At 46.9% G+C, this 17,781-nt stretch overlaps 1 protein-coding gene across 6 annotated transcripts in view; it reads right to left on the bottom strand.

Annotated features, from left to right (window-relative positions):
* BBX (BBX high mobility group box domain containing) overlaps window positions 1-17,781 on the bottom strand; it is a 108,881-nt gene that overhangs the window by 20,215 nt on the left and 70,885 nt on the right. For 4 of the 6 annotated variants that reach the window (XM_040424893.1, XM_040424898.1, XM_040424897.1 and 1 more), the window contains 3 exons: window positions 10,860-10,992; window positions 4,453-4,601; window positions 3,409-3,501 (listed from right to left, as the gene is read on the bottom strand). In XM_040424893.1, the coding sequence (XP_040280827.1) occupies window positions 3,409-3,501; window positions 4,453-4,601; window positions 10,860-10,992 (375 nt within the window). The remainder of the gene's footprint in view (window positions 1-3,408; window positions 3,502-4,452; window positions 4,602-10,859; window positions 10,993-17,781) is intronic. The other 2 variants (XM_040424894.1, XM_040424895.1) reach the window with 2 other exon arrangements.

Below are 17,781 nucleotides of genomic sequence, written 5' to 3'. Positions count from 1 at the left end.
CGGATTGTGACATTCAAGGCACCCAACTGTTCTCTCCTAGGACATTATCTGTTGAGGAGAGTCAGGAGCTTGCCAAAGGGCTCTTTCAGACGAGCGTGTCCCTTGTGGGAATCATGCTCCGTGTAAGAGAGGGATTGTGTGATTTGGACTACAAGACGAGTTACAAACTGGTACAGAAGGAGAGAGGTTCCTGCCCGTGAGGGCTTACAATCTACATGGTATGGGAGAAGGACACAGTAGGTGTGGGTGAAGTTGGTCATGGCGGTATAGAGGCAGCAGGGTCACTGGTTGTAGGCTTGTCTGAAGAGGTGGGTTTTTAGGTTTCTTTTGAAAGATTACACTGTAGGTGAGAGTCTGATATGTTGGGGTAGCGAGTTCCAGAGTATGGGGGATGCACGGGAGAAATCTTGGAGGCGATTGTGGGAAGAGGTGATAAGAGGAGAGAAGGAGGTCTTGTGAGGATCGGAGATTGCGTGTGGTGATGTATCGGGAAAGTAGTTCAGAGATGTAGGGAGAGGATAGGTTGTGGACAGCCTTGTATGTATTTGTTAGTATTTTAAACTGAATTCGCTGGGCAATGGGGAGCCAGTGAAAGGATTTGCAGAGGAGTAACAGGGTGAGAGGTGGATTAGTCGGGCAGCAGAGTTGAGGATGGATTGGACGGGTGCGAGAGTGCTAGATGGAAGGCCACAGAGGAGAATGTTGCAGTAGTCTACCCTGGAGATGATGAGGACATGTACAAGCATTTTCGCAGATTCAAAGTTGAGGAGAGCACAGATGCGGGAGATGTATTTGAGTTAGAGGCGGCAGGTGGTGGAAAGGGCTTGGATGTGAGGTCGGAAGAAGAGGGCAGAATCCAAGGTCACTCCAAGGCATCGGACTTGGTCGACCGGGGAGAGTGTGCAGCCATTGATTGTGATAGATAGGTCTGTTGGTTGGTTGAACAGGATGGGGGAAAGATGATGAATTCTGTTTTATCCATGTTAAGTTTTAGAAAGCGAGAGGAGAAGGAGGATATAGAAGATGGACATTGTGCGATTCTGGATAATAAGGTGGTGATGTAGATTTGTGTGTAGTCAGCATATAAGTGATACTGAAAGCCATGGGACTCTATGAGATGTCCCAGGCCGAAAGTATAAAATAGAGAAGAGCAGGGGTCCTAGGACAGAGCCTTGCGGGACACCAACAGAGAGGGAATGAGACAAGGAGGTTGTGTGAGAGTGGGAGACGCTAAACGTCCGGTCTGTGAGGTATGATGTGATCCAGAAGAGGGCCAGGCCGGTGATGCAAAGAGATGAGAGAGTTTGCAACAGAAGGGAGTGGTCGACAGTGTCAAAGGCAGAGGACAGGTCAAGGAGAAGGAGGACAGAGTAATGTTTTTTGGTTTTGGCTGTTAGTAGGTCATTGGTGACTTTGGTAAGGGCAGTCTCAGTCGAGTGGTGGGGTCAGAAGCCAGATTGTAGGCGGTCAAAGAGGGAGCAGGAGGAGAGGTGAGAGGACAGTTCAGAGTGGACATGTTGTTCAAGTAGCTTTGAGGCATACGGAGGAAGTGATATGGGGCGATAACTGGACAAAGAAGATGGGTTTTTGAGGATGTGTATAATGGTAGCATATTTAAAAGGGGAGGGGAAGACACCAGAGGTTAGTGATAGGTTGAAGAGATGAGTTAGGGCTGGCATAAACACTGTGGTGAGGTTAGGGATGAGGTGGGATGGGATTGGGTCAAGTGCACAGGTGGTGAGATGTGATCTGGAGAGTAGAGTGGAGAGTTTTTCTTCTGTAATGGTGGAGAAGCGGGTTTTGGAAGAAGAGGACTGAGCAGTTGTGTAGAGGGTCTGTGGGCACTGTGTAGTGAAGCTTTCTCTGATGTTGACTATCTTTTGTTTGAAGTATGTGGCAAAGTCCTTGGCTGAGAGGAGAGGAGAGGGTGGGGGCGCTGGGGGACGGAGAAGGGAGTTAAAAGTGTTAAAAAGTGGTTTAGGGCTGTGGGCCAGGGAAGATATGAGAGATGAGAAGTAGGCCTGTTTTGCATCATCGAGTGAGGATTTGAATATGAGGAGGGATTGCTTGTATGCGGGTGAAGTGATCTTTAGTCATTATCATGATTGATAATGCTGTGTGCCTCTTCCTGACCTTTCTGTAATTGAATCATACTGACAGCATACTGTCAGTATGATTCCATTACAGAAAGGTCAGGCAGAGGCACACAGCATTATCAATCATGAAAATGCTGTGCGCTTCTGTAGCCCAGACCACATAATCCCTCTCTTACACAGAGCATGATTCCCACAAGGGACACGCTCGTGTGAAAGAGCCCATACACATAAGGCTACTTTCACACTAGCGTTTATACTGGATCCGGCAGGGTTTATCAAAAAACGCTTCTGTTACTGATATTACAACCATCTGCATCCGTTATAAACGGATCCGGTTGTATTATCTTTAACATAGCCAAGACAGATCCGTCATGAACTCCACTGAAAGTCAATGGAGAACAGATCTGTTTTCTATTGTGGCAGATAAAACAGATCCGTCTCCATTGACTTGCATTGGGGGTCATGCCGGATCCATCTTGCTCCGCATCCCAGGACGGAAAGCAAACTACAACATGTTGCGGTTTGCTCTCTGATATGGGAACGCAACTCAACAGAACGGTTCGGTTCTGTTCAATTTTGTCCCCATTGACAATGAATGGGGACAAAACTGAAGCGTTTTTTTTTTTTTCTGGTATTGAGCCCCTATGACGGATCTCAATACCGGAAAACTAAAACGCTAGTGTGAAAGTACCCTTAGACTGCCAACTGGTAACACCACAAACGGCAGGTTTGTTTTTACTGAAGAAGGCATAGTGCTGGTACAAGCACCACAAACCTTTTAAACAGCGGATCACGAGAGTTTGACTCAATATTATGCCAATGGACAACCCCTTTAAGAAACTTGGTAATATCTAGTAGTCTGAAAGGAAGATAATTGTTAACTTCTCTCACAGTAATTAACATAAAATAAATCTAAGACCTCATGCAAACTACAGTATTTTTGGTCCGCGTCTGATCTGGAATTTTTGTGGATAGCACATAAACCCATTAATTTCTTTGCGGCTGCAAAAAAGGTCTGCATCCGGGTCACAAATGATAGAACATGTCCTATTTTTGTCTGTTTTATGGAGAAGAATAGGCATTTCTACAATTTCAACAAGCATACAGCTGGTTTCCGTATTTTGTGGATTCACGGTTTGCAGACCACAAAATGGATATGGAAGAGCAGCATGTTGTCTTTAGATGGTGGTTTAGAACATCTTCAACCACTTCATACCATTAGGGTGGTAAGGTGGGGGAGGGTGTTAAATAATTGAGGGCGCTTGTTCTAGAGATAGGTTTGGGTGCTACATCTATGGCATATCCTGCATACCTTTATCTGATGTGCTTTGTTTCTCCTTTTTTTGCTTGTATTTGCTTACAATTTTGTGAAACAGATTCTTCTTCTGTGACTGTAGAGCACCTGCTATACAAGGACGACATAAGATCACTGTTATAGTGTGCTTATCACTTCATCCAATGCTACATTCTATATGCTAGTGAAACTCATTATATTGGGTGCATTAGCTTTACAGTTTCTTCTACTTGGACTCAGCATTCACTTACAGTACATCATGTTGCCTGTAGCACTATTCCACCATGTGAAAATATTGTAAATCTGATGGACCTATTATAAGTGAGATCTGTGACAAAATGGGTCTATTTGATTTTAAAGGACATAGTGTGAAGAGAGCCTTACTGTGTACCCAGCAGCAGCCATGTGCGCCGCTCTGCACCTAGACAATGAATACCGCAGCAGCCCCTGCTGGGTTCACCTACATACTGCATGTGAGTATCTCAGCCCACTGGGATTCTAAATAAAGTGTAAAAAAGGAATCGATGCAAGTTATTCTCTGAAGAGGGAGCGGCACACTTCATAACCATGCTCGGGATATCAGAGGGGTCCTACAGGACACGCAAACAAGCTAGGGCCTATTCACACAAGTGATTCAGGTCTCTGTTCTGTCCGACTTTAGAACAGACAGCACATTATAATCAATGCGTCAATTCACATGTCCGGTTTTCTGCAGCATGTGCTATTTGGTCTGTTTCTTGAGCTAGACTCTCCCATTTCAAGTCAATAGGTCTGCAAAAAATGGACGGCACATGGACACCATCTGTGTGTGGTCTGTTTTTCAAAGATGAATGCTAGGAGATGGATGCAAAAAATAGATGACATACTGATGCCATATGGACAGAGAAAACAGATCCACAGTCAAGGCAATAGTGATTCCACATGGAAAATCATCAGATCCTAGTGGACATAACAGAGAAGATTTACAGCGCTCATCTGAATAAGCTGAAAACCAATTATTTACCATTCCTTCAGCTTCTAAACAGGCATTAATAACAGCTAAAAACATGACATTTCAGGTACCTTTGTTTGCTTTCTGTTCCTCCTCTTGCCCATTTTTGGGCTTCTTCTTCTTCCTCTGGAATGAAGCATTTTTGCGATCAAATGTAACGGGACTATACTGAGGAAGACTATTGAATTTCTTCTCAAATTCTTCTTCCAACTTTGCCAAGCTACAAAAGAAGCAAAGTGAGTCTCTAAAAGTTCAATCCAGATAAAGCATGTAGCGGGTGACCAGTTTATTATGATCAATAGGACACTATATAAAAACTAGTTATTATGCAGTGCAAGCCCGCAGCTGGAAAAGTACTGGAGGGAGTGTACGTGTAATTCAGATTTCCAACCTGGGTGAGACAGGAAAACCCAGGAAAGGTTCCTCAGTGAGCCTAGGTTTTGGCAAGTGACTTTTCTAGACTCGAAGATTACTTCTCTTCTAAGAGAAAGAAAGCTGTCTCTGTAGGGCCACCTAGTAAAGGTAGCTAACCTACAGTCAATGCCGACCCTTAAACACACCTTGCAACATGACTAAGTATATTAGCTAAATCAAGAGCCTTCTCCAAAAGGAGACTTATCTAGACACAACTGCTTTGAGGTTCCTGCCAGAACGCACATTTTCTCCATGTGGAGAGTGTCACAACAGGTGTAGGGAGAATTAGAGGCCAGGCAATGTTCCTGGGAAAAAGGATTTGCACATTAGCTCCACAACCGATGTTGGGGCAGAATTAGAGGCCAGGCAATGTTCCTGGGAAAGAGGATATGCAGATTTGCTCTTTTCCAAGAGAAAGACTAGTCTAAAGTCAATGTCTGACCCTATACCAGGACTTGCAATATGACTGGTATTAGCCCGATTAAGGGTTGGGCACTGACTACAGGGTAGCTATAATGGTATCTATTATTTTACCAGACAAAACAGTGCCTGCACAACTTTGATGGCACTTTTTATTTAGGACTAAATAAAGCAGAGTTTGGACTTTTAAACTCATGAAGACTGTGAATTAACATTTCCAAGCATGCCCCAACATGTACAGGTCCCTCAGACTTCCAAGAAGCATTCAGCAACCACCAGATTGTATTTAATTAGACATACTTGGTAAACGGTTTGATTGTACAAACTGAATGCAGCATGACGCGAGTGCATCTGTGAATAGCTGGAGAGCAGTAAATGAAGTGTGGACCATAGGACAGCAAGAAGGGACTGAACATGACAAGTGTGCTGCTACTGCGTGCTGGAGCTACCGGAGGATTATTAGACTCAAACGGAAACATCTATCAACTTCATATTCTCTTAATGAGGGGCCATGTCAGATCTCAACACTGGACATGAAGATGGGCACTTGGGCAGAAAGTGGAATTTAGTAGGTTTTCATAATAAACTGGGTATTGTCACGATACCAAAATTTTGATTCGATTTAGATACCATGAAAAAGTATTGCCATACTCGATACCATTCCATACCACACGAAAAAAAATAAATAAAAAATATGCGTGCATTCCGCATTTTTTGGAACGTCCGGCCCATAATAGAACAGTCCTATCCTATTTATTGGGAGGACAAGGCAACTTTAAAAAATGGTGAATCGCACAGTTTTTATTTTTCTTCTGTTACGGCATTCACTGCATAGATTTTTTTAAATATTTTAATAGTTCGGACTTTTCGGATGTGGCGATATGTCTGTAGTTTTATATTGTTTAGATATTTTCTATGTAAAATTGGGAAAGCGGTGGTTTTTTTTTTATGAACTTATTTAATAACTATTTCCCCCCTTAGGGGCTAGCACCTGGGATCTTTTCATCCCTTGTCCGATTCAACCTAATAGAGCTTTATTAGGGTGAATAGTACTTTACACTCTCCCTTCTGCCCTGTGCTTACCATGACAGCCAGGACTTCAGCAGTGTCCTGGCTGCCATGGTAACTGATCAGAGTCCCGCGATTACATTGCTGGGGATCTGATCAGAACTGCCACTGCACCACCAATGTAGAGGGCAGAGGGGACCCTGTGGCCACTGCCACCAATGATTATAATACTGGAATACTGGGGGGGTTGGGGGGGGGCACACTGCGCCACCAATGAAGAGGGCGGAGGGGACCCTGTGGCCACTGCCACCATCGATTATAAATCTTGGGGGGGTTGGCCACACTGCGCCACCAATGAAGATAATTAACGTTTAATACAGATACAGGAGGCAGGTGCCGCACCTGAGGGGTTAATGGACACTGATATCGCAGCTCCCTGTCATAGAGGCCGGGTGCCGGCTATGTGATTCTGCCGCTGGAACCCGCCTCCTGTATCTGTATTAAATGTTAATTTATCTTCATTGGTGGCGCAGTGGCCACAGCCCCTTCCCTCCTCTGCCCCTCTCTCCTCTCATTGGCAGCAGCGGCACAGGGGGGAGGGAAAGACTGCTTCCGCCTCCCCTGTGCTGCTGAGGGAACATGGCGTGTGCTAAGAGCAGTGCGTGCCATGTTCTGCGAGTATCGGTAAAAGGCAAATCCCGGTATCGAATCGATAACGGTACAAAAGTATCGATAATTCGATACCCGGTGCAACCCTACTGGGTACTAGGCATTAGTTTAAAAGTGTCCCTGCACTTTCCAAAAAGTTTTGACATTTGCACATATCAAATGTTTTGATTTGTGGGGGCCCGAGTGCTGAGATCCCCAATGATTGCTAGAATGAGGAGAAACAAACGCTCACACAGAGCACAGTCTCCTCACTGCTAAAGACAAGTTCAACAGAAAGTCTATTAGACTGGCTCCAGCCTGTCTTCTGCAGAGGGGAGAGACTGCGTTCTACATGAGCAGTGGGGATCTCAGCGCTTTTAGTGGCATACAAAGGTTTGGACACCCCTGGTCAAAATGACTGTTGCTATGAACAGTTAAACAAATTGAAGATGAAATGATCCCCAAATGCAGGATGACACACACTTTTCAACATTTTATTCAATATTAGTGTATTATTTTGGTTTTGTGCAATCTCAGAGTGAAAAAGAAAAGGAGTCACTTGCAAAAGTATGGGAACCCAAGGTGATATGGGCACTCAGATAACTTTGACTGAGGTCTCAGACTTTAGATAGCTTGTTAGGGTTAAGGCTTGTTCACAATCATTGTTAGAAAAGGCCAGGTGATGCAAATTTCAAAGCTTTAAAAATACTCAGACTCCAACTTTGTCCCAAAAAACAGCAGCCATGAGCTCTTCTAAACAGCTGCCTAACATGCCTGAAAATGGTTGAGGCCCACAAAGCAGGAGAAGGCCATAAGAAGATAGCAAAGCGTTTTCAGGTTGCCTTTTCCTCAGTTCGAAATGTAATTAAGAATTGGCAGATAACAGCAACAGGGTCAAGAGAAGGTCTGAAAGACCAAGAAAAATTTCAGAGACATTGCTAGAAAGGCAAATCTGAACCCCCGCTAGACTGCAAAAGACCTTCATGAAGCTTTAGCAGACTCTAGAGTTATGGTACATTGTTCAACTGTTCAGCGACACCTGCACGAATATGGCCTTCATGAAAGAGTTATTAGAAGAAAACCTCTCCTGCGTCCTCACCACAAAATTCAGCATTAGAAGTTTGCAAAAGAACATCTAAACAAGCCTGATGCATTTTGGAAATCCTGTGGATCGATGAGGTTAAAATAGAACTCTATGGCCACAGTGAGAAAAGGTATGTTTGGAGAAAAAAGGCACAGAATTTCATGAAAAGAACACCTATCCAACCATTAAGCATGGGGGTGGATCAATCATGCTTTGGGGTTGTGCTGCAGCCAATGGCACAGGGAACATTTCACGGGTGGAGAGAAATGTGGATTCAATGAAATTCCAGCAAATTCTGGAAGCAAACATAACATCAAGTGTAAAGCCGAAGTTAAAAAGGAGGATGGCATCTACAAATGGAGAATGATCCTAAACATAACTCAAAATCCACCATAGACTACCTGAAAAGGCTCAAGCTGAAGGTTTTTCCATGGCCCACACTGTCTCCTGATCTGAACATCATTGAAAATCTGTGGATAGACCTCAAAAGAGCAGTGCATGCAAGACTGCCCAGGAATCTCACAGAACTGGAAGACTCGTGCAAGGAAGAATGGATGAATTGAAAGACTCTTAGCTGGCTACAAAAAGCATTTACAAGCTGTGATACTTGCCAAAGGGGATGCTACTCGGTACTAACCATGCAGGGTGCCCAAATGTTTTGCTTTGGTCCTTTTCCTTTTTTGAAAATGTAAAAGATGAAAATAAAAAATTGTTTTTACAAAGGGAATGTGTCATCTTTAACTGTATGTCTTCTGGAGATCATTTCATCTTCAACTTGCTTAACTGTTTACAGTAAAAGTCATTTTGACCAGGAGTGCCAAAACTTTTGCATACCACTGTATATGTCTCTATGGCACATCACAAGTGATTTTTAAGTACAGGTACACTTTAAATGGGTGGGTCACTTTCTGGCTACTGTTGACCAATGTGTAAGTAATAGCAATATATGGCACTTACCAATATACCCTTTGTTGATATTCTGTGCCCTTTGCTATACTTCATAAGCAGTGTCCCCTCATTCGGCAAAACTTCGGTGCTGTTCACATACAGGTCCTGTCTGTAAGAAGGCCCCTGATGGAGACTCATGTGACCAGACATCACTCAGCCTCCCCCATTGTAACACTGCACCTGAACAAGAGGCAGATGCAGAGTATCTGAGTGGAGGAGACATCACATGGAGGTGATTTGTCTGGTCACATGACCCTCCATCAGCAGCCATTCTATGGACAAGGCCTCCATGTGCACAGCACAAAAGACTTGGCGAACAGGGAGGCATACCTTATGAAATATAGAAAATGCCACAGAATATCAGCAAAGGCTATAATGGCAAGTACCATATAATCATCTTACAAACACATAGGGGGATATTGATCAAACCTGGTTTAAAGGAAAGATTCCACCTTTCATTTTCTAAAGGAGCACTGAAAAATCAAAGGTGGAATCTGATTGGTTGCTATGGGCAACTACGCCAGTTTTCCTTTAAGCCAGGTTTGATAAATCTCCCCCACTGCTCAACAGTAGCAAGAAAATGGTCAACCCTTTAAGTATTAAAATCACACTATAAGGCCTCCTGCACACAAACGTATGGGCCCCCGTGGCCGTGCTGCGGCCCGCATTTTGCACGAACACTGACCGTGGGGCAGCCGCGGCAGATCATGGACCCATTCACTTTAATGGGTCCGCGATCAGGCCGACATGTTCTATCTTTTTGCGGAACGGAAGTACGGGACGAAACCCCATGTAGGGTTCCATTCCGTGCTTCCGTTCTGCATCATTCCGCATCCCTGGATTTGCGAAACCCATTGAAGTGAATGGGTCCGCATCAGTGATGTGGAATGCACACGGAATGGTGCCCGTGTATTGCGGATCCGCAAATGTGGTCCGCAATACGGCAACGGGACACCTATGTTCATGTGCAGGAGGCCTAAGGCTACATGCACACGAATGTTTGCTTCCGTGTCCGTTCCGTTTTTTTTGCGGATAGGATGCGGACCCATTCATTTCAATGGGTCCGCAAAAAATGCGGACAGCAGACCGTGTGCTGTCCGCATCAGTATGTCCGTTCCGTAGCCCCGCCAAAAAAATAGAACATATCCTATTCTTGTCCGTTTTAGGCATTGTTACAATGGATTCGCCCCAAAAAATGATTGCATACGGATGTCTAAGGCCTCATGCACACGACCGTTGGGTGTTTTGCAGTCCGCAAATTGCGGATCCGCAAAACACGGATGGAGTGTTTTGCGGCCCCAATGAAGTGAATGGGTCCGCATCCAATCAACAAATACTGCGACTCGGATGCGGACCAAAACAACGGTCGTGTGCATGAGGCCTAATACAGTGAAATAAAATGTGTAAGAACTACTGTTAGCTATTTTTATTATTATTAATTTTAATGATGATGAAACATTACAACAAGTAAATTAGTAAAACAATACACAGTCATCTTAATAGATGCAGAACACCTACAAATGTAGACTATATGAAACACAAAGATTGTCCTCTAGTTTTAAATGCAAATTCATGATATGGTGATCAGAAATAACTTACAAAAGGTAGAAGTCAGCATTAGCAATGTATGTGGTCTGGTTTATTTGAGTTTAAAGAGGACCTTTCATCAGGCTAGCTTTAGTCTAATTATTATCCTACCGCCCGGCAGTGTGTTATGATAAACAAAAGAGTCCGTGCCCTGCGCGATCTAGCGCAGGGCAAGGGAGAGCATCGGAGAATGAGCTGCTCCGATGCTAGCCTCAGGGGTGCTGCTTGGGTGAAAATAAGGTAAGTCTGGGTTCAGCTCTGAACCCGGACACCCCTTTAAGGGATATTGGATTTTTCAAAGCTTCAGTATAAAGTCAACTTGTCTAAGGCAAAACATTTCTATAAATTATAATCACAAAGTGTACATACCCAACATTTCCTTCCTCCTTTGTTTTTGTCTTCTTTAGTTTTTTATTATTTCCATTTTGACTAATGGTCCAGGTGTCATCATTCCAACTGCCTTCATGATCGGATGAACTACCTTTCCCTAGGTTCCTCTTCCCTAAAAAACGATTAGAGAAATTTAGAACAAATTTTACAAAAACAAAAACACGGTACTCAATGGTAGCTGATAGGGTTGTGTGTTCTAGGAACATTTTTCTGAATATTAAAGGAAATCTGTCACACTGAACTTGGTGTCTGAGCTGCAGGCAGCATGTTATAGAGCAGGAGGAGCTGAGCAGATTGATGTATAGTTTTATAGGAAATGATTCAGTAAAACGTGTATCTTATACATTTATATTCCTGCTCATTCTGGAGGCGGTCCTACCAGTGATTGACAGCTATCTCTGTATACGCAGTCATAGAGGGAAGGCTGTCAATCACTGATGGGACCGAATCCTTGTCTTCAAATCCCAGAATGAGCAGGAATTGAAATACAAGTTATACTGAACCTTATACCACAAAACTATCTGCTACCTGCAGATTATTTAGAATTTTCATGATGACAGGTTCCTTTTCATTGCATTTTTAGCTCTGCAAATCTATTTCATGTTTATAGCAAATGGAATCTCATATAACTTAACTCCAAACAACAGTTTAGACCAGGCATGCTCAACCTGCGGCCCTCCAGCTGTTGCAAAACTACAACTCCCAGCATGTCCGAACAGCCTACAGCAGGGCATTGTAGGAGTTGTGGTTTTAAAACAGCTGGAGGGCCGCAGGTTGAGCATGCCTGGTTTAGACCATGTGACGAAGTTAGTATACTTTTGGCTTCTTCTGGAGTGAAACTGTCTTTTTCTGATCTTTTAAGATATTTTGATTGATGAGCACAATTATCAAATTTTATATGACTAAGCACCGATCAAAAAAATGAGGGTATAGTTACAGAATATCGCATAGGCACCAATAAATAAATACTAACTCCTACAACAACAAAAAAATAAAGAAAAACAAACATACAGTACACTACGCATATAAAGTAATTAAATTTTTGACAATAAATACAGTAATAAAAAATAAAAAAAAACTGGCAAAGTTCATACACTGTGGCTAATCATACAAATGAACGGAAGAAAAAAAAAATCCATATTTTCTGTCAAATAAGACGCACCAAGGTTTTAGAGGAGGAAAATAAGAAAAAAGGAGATTTTTGGTGAAACTCACCTGTAAAATCTTTTTCTCGTCTTTTCCATTTGGGGACACAGACCATGGGTATAGCTTAGGTTATTACTAGGAGGAGACACTATGCAAATAGTAAAAAACAGCTCCTCCTCCACTGGCTATACCCCCATGCTCCAACAGGAGGACCTCAGTGCGTGCAGAAGCAGTAGGAGAAGGAGATCAGAAACCAAATATTAACCAAGAAAAACAGACCCAAGGAACACCGCCATCGGGCCACTAACCATAAGGTCCAACTAGAAGAGAACCAACCCCTCCTGCAACGGACAAGAATGGATGGGAGCTGTGTCCCCCAATGGAAAAGACGAGAAAAAGATTTTACAGGTGAGTTTCACAAAAAATCTCCTTTTCTCGCCCATTCCATTGGGGGACACAGACCATGGGACGTCCTAAAGCAGTCCATGGGGTGGGAAGACCAGCACCTCCAGAGGGAAAACGTCCAACGGTTAAACAGGAACCACAGACTGCAATATCTTGCGCCCTAGGGCAGCATCAGCAGACGCCAAAGAGTGCATCTGGAAGAACCTTGTAAAGGTATGCAAGGACGACCAGGTGGCCGCCTTACAAAGTTGTGACGTAGAGGCCCTATTGTGCCTTGCCCAGGAGGCCCCCACGTCAACCCCCGCTGGGGGAACCCTACCCCTGGACCGATGGCAATAGTCGACCGAATCCACCGAGCCACAGTGACCTTGGAGGCCGCCAGACCCTTACGAGGCCCCTCGGGAACCACAAAAAGGGAGTCCGAGCTCCGACAGGTACACCCGTAGAGCACATACAACATCCAGAGAATGGAGAGCGCGCTCCTTGGAGTTCGCCGGAGCGGGTCAAAAAGATGGCAGGACAATGTCCTCATTAAGGTGGAAGGCGGAAACCACCTTGGGCAAAAAGGAAGGGACAGGGCGCAGTACCACCTTGTCCTTGTGGAAGACCAAAAAGGGCTCTTTTGAGGAAAGGGCGGCCAGCTCCGATACCCTCCTGATATAGGTGATGGCCACCAAAAAGGCCACCTTCCAGAAGGCCACCGGACCTAGCAGAGCCAGAGAGCGCTGAAAGAAAATGGCCAGAGCGGAGACCTGACCCTTCAGAGAGCTCAGCGACATTCCCATCTCCAGACCCGACTGGAGAAAGGAGAGGACCACCGAAACGGAGAAATGAAGAGGAAAAACGTCTATCTTCTCACAAAAGGCAAGAAAGGCCTTCCAGGTACGATAGTATATCCGGGAGGAAGCTGGCTTCCTGGCTTTGATCATGGTCTTCACGACAGAGTCCGAGAAGCCCCTCTTCTTCAAGATGGAGGTCTCAACAGCCACGCCGTTAAACTAAGTGGTTGTAAATTCTGGTGGAAGAGAGGTCCTTGAGACAGCAGGTCCTCCCTGAGAGGAAGAACCAGATGCGGCGAGGCCAACCTGGGGCGATGAGGATGGTCGGGATCCCTTCTGCCACGACCCTGCGAAGAACCTTTGGGAGCAGAGGCAGTGGTGGGAAGACAGAGGAGTGCGAAGTCTTGCCACGGAGACACCAGAGCGTCCACTCCGTACGCTTCCGGATTCCGAGCTTGGGCCAGGAATGTGGGAACCTTGTTGTTGAGCCTGGACGCCATCAAGTCCACGTCCGGGCGGCCCCAACGGCGACAGACGTCCTCGAATACGTCCGGAAGCAGAGACCACTCTCCCGGATCCACCCTGTAGCGGCTGAGAAAGTCCGCTGTCCAGTTTTCGACCCCTGGGATGTACACTGCAGACAATATCGGAACGTGAGTCTCCGCCCACTGGAGGATCCTCTTCACCTCCTGCATCACCGGCCAGCTGCGGGTTCCGCCCTGATGATTGATGTAGGCCACGGCTGTGGCATTGTCCGACTGGATCCTTATCGGGAGCCCCGTTAGGAGGGGGGTCCAATGAGACAGAGAGGAAAATTGCTCTGAGCTCCAATATGTTGATCGGAAGGCGGGCTTCCACTTCTGACCACACCCCCTGAACCGTCTGAGCCCAGAGAACGCCGCCCAACCCAGAAGACTGGCATCGGTGGTGACAACTGTCCAGGAGATTGGGAGGAAGGATTTCCCCGAAGTCAGATTCTGAGGTGACAGCCACCACTGAAGGTCCATGCGAACCCGAGGAGGAAGGAGGATCCTAGAGTCCAAACCCCTCGATGTCCTGTCCCAGAAGGACAAGATCGCCTGCTGCAGAGGTCGAGTGTGAAACTGGGCAAAGGGGACTGCCTCGAAGGAGGATACCATAAGCCCCAGAACCTGCATGTACTCCCGGATGGAGAGACACTGGGAATGCAGAAGGCGAGACACAGACTCCCGTATCAGAGAGAACTTGCAATCCGGGAGGAATATCTGGGCTGCAGTCGTGTCCATAACCATCCCCAGGAAGGTCACCCTCTGGGAAGGTAGGAGAGAGGACTTCGGGAAGTTGATCAGCCAGCCGAACTGTTGCAGAGTCTGAACAGTGATCCTGACGCTGACTTTGGCCTGGGAACGAGAGGGAGCCTTTATCAGAATGTCGTCCAGGTAAGGCAGCAGAGATATGCCCCTGGTACGGAGAAGCGCCATGATTGGCACCAAGATCTTCGTGAATACCCGCGGGGCCGTCGCTAGCCCAAAGGGAAGGGCGACGAACTGATAATGGCGGTCGCCAATGGCGAAGCGCAGGAACCTGTGGTGAGATTCTGCGATAGGGACATGCAGATAGGCGTCCCGGATGTCCACTGATGCGAGGAACTCCCCTGGAAGAAGAGAAGCAATAACTGAGTGGAGGGATTCCATCCGGAACCTCCGCACCCGCAGGGACTTGTTTAACGGCTTCAGGTCTAGGACCGGACGTACTGATCCCTCCTTCTTTGGCACCACAAAGAGATTAGAGTAGAAACCTGCCCCTTGGTCCTTCAGAGGAACTGGGACAACTACTCCCCTGACCAGAAGGGAAGACACTGCTTGTAAAAGGGCCGAGGCTCTGGCTGGATCCCCTGGAACACGAGACTGAAAGAAACGTTCCGGAGGTCTGGAAACTAATTCTATCTTGTAACCAGAACTCACAATTTCCAGGGCCCATGCGTCTTGAACATGAGCTCTCCAGACATGCTGAAAAAAGAGCAGACGGCCCCCCACCGCACCGCAAGCCCCTTCAGGCGGAGGACTGCTTGGGAACCGCGGGGTGGGCAGAACACCCCTGGAACTGTGCTCGCGGGCGCCAGGATGGTTGCGGCTTAAAGGAAGTCTTCTTGCGGGAGTCCTGAGAGCCGCCGGAGGAGGGGGCTGTCGCAGACCTGGAGGAAGAGAAGCGCCGAAAGGACTGGTTTCTAGAGCCAGCGGGGCGAGCTCTGAAGGCGCGCTTGGATCTAGATTGGGGCAGGTGTGTACGCTTGCCCCCCGTAGCGTCAGAGATAATCTCATCCACCTTAGCACTGAAGAGCCCGTAAAGGGGAGGTTGGTGAGGGAGCGCTTGGATGAAGAGTCGGCGTCCCAGATCTTAAACCAGACCTCCCTGCGCTGCGTGACAGAGAGGCCCGAAATCCGCGCAAAGAGGGTGCTGACGTCCAATGAGGCCTCATAGAGGAATGTTGTCGCCTGGGACATTTGGAGGATGAAGCTTAGGGTGTCCGCAGAGGCGTCCTGCTCCGCGAGGTCCTGATGATGGCGCTGCAACCACACTGAAAGCGCCCTGGCTACCCACGCTGAGGCGAACGCGGGCCGCAGACCTGTGCCCGCCACAGTAAAGATGGCTTTGGAAAGAGAGTCCAAACGCCTGTCAACCGAGTCCTGTAGGGAGGACCCATCCAAAAATCGCGGGAAAAATCCCGCGAAAAAAATAGTGCAAAAAAAAAAATCACGAAAATTCGCACGCGGGAGACCCCAGCTCCGAAAGGATTGCGCCCACAGCCAGGATGCAGGGGACAAGAAGGACATCCTCCACTCTCTCAACCAGTCCCCCCCCCCCCCCCCCCCCCCCCAGATTCACAGGTAAGCCCTTAAAGAACCGTGTCACAGTGTGAGCACGGGGGGAGGGGGAGTTTGCAGGAGAACCGATGTTACTTATCTGAATCCTGCAGTCTTCACCCTCCGTTCCGGACCAGCATGGGGTCACCTCTTCAGTCGTCTGGCACAAGGAGTGGCAGTGCACTGGATAGAGGGCAGGAGTAGGTGACCCCGGATCTGGTAGGCCACCGCCGCTGCAGGTCGAGCCCGGTTCCACTTCTCTTCTGGGGGGGAAAGGGAGGTAGCCGGGGACGGCCATTCGACCCCGGCGCTCGCTCCACTGAGAGACCAGGGACGCACCATGCAACCCTGCGTCCTCTATTGAGAAAAACAAACAAACAGGAGAAGCGAAAAATTACAGGGACAACCCTGCAGTAGCAGGAGTGTCACCTCCTTATCAGACACTAAGCTAAAACTGAGGTCCTCCTGTTGGAGCATGGGGGTATAGCCAGTGGAGGAGGAGCTGTTTTTTACTATTTGCATAGTGTCTCCTCCTAGTAATAACCTAAGCTATACCCATGGTCTGTGTCCCCCAGTGGAATGGGCGAGAAAATATTTTTACATCAGACACCCAATGTTAATCTGACCTCAGCTCACAGCGCAATCAGACCATCAATTAGGGATGAGCGAATCAACTTCGGATGAAACATCCAAAGTCGATTTGCATAAAACTTTGTTTCAATACTGTAGGGTGTGAGAATCCGAGTTTGGGAAATGTTTTTTTTACAGTATAAATCAATTTCTGAAGTTATTATGTGAAGTCTCGAGAGACGTCGCAAAGTAATAACTTCGGCTCATCGGACCCAATACATTCTAAGGCCGAATGCACACGGCCGTGTTCCGCAGGGCTGGATTCCTGTTCAGAGCAGGAGCGCACGGCGTCATTGGTTGCTATGACGCAGTGCGCTTCATGCAGTCGCTGCTGTACAGTAATACACTCCTATAGATCATACGAGTATTACTATAGTGCAGCGGCGGCATGAAGCGCATGACGTCATAGCAACCAATGACGCCATGCGCTCCTGCTCTGAACAGGAATCCAGCCTGGCATACCACGGACCGCTCTCGGCCGCGGAACACGGCCGTGTGCATTCGGCCTAATACTGTATGGAGTGCTCACTCCTATTCTTGTCCGCAGACACGGACAAGAAAAGGCATTTCTATTAAAGTGCCGGCCATGTGCGGTCCATACATGGCCTGTGTCAGTGTTTTGCGGATTCGCAATTTGCGGACCACAAAACACTTGCGGATGTGTGAATGGACCCTTATGGGAAGGGGATCTGCCGCTGACACAATGTAATGTTGTGGGGGGGGGAAAATCGGGGGATCTGCAGTTGACAAGGTTATGGGGGTAATCTGCTGCTGACACAATGTTATGAGCGGATCTGCCGCTGACACAATGTTATAGGGGGGATCTGCCGCTGACACAATGTTATAGGGGGGATCTGCCGCTGACACAATGTTATAGGGGGGGGATCTGCCACTGACACAATGTTATAGGGGGGGTCTGCCACTGACACAATGTTATAGGGGGGGGATCTGCCACTGACACAATATTATGGGGGGGATCTGCCACTGACACAATGTTATGGGGGGGATCTGCCACTGACACAATGTTATGGGGGGGATCTGCCACTGACACAATGTTATGGGGGGGATCTGCCACTGACACTGTTTTGGGGTAATCTT

This window comes from Bufo bufo, chromosome 3 (genome assembly GCF_905171765.1).
Source record: "Bufo bufo chromosome 3, aBufBuf1.1, whole genome shotgun sequence".
In the NCBI taxonomy this organism is placed as follows: domain Eukaryota; kingdom Metazoa; phylum Chordata; class Amphibia; order Anura; family Bufonidae; genus Bufo; species Bufo bufo.
This window is presented reverse-complemented; position numbering and strand designations above follow the sequence as displayed.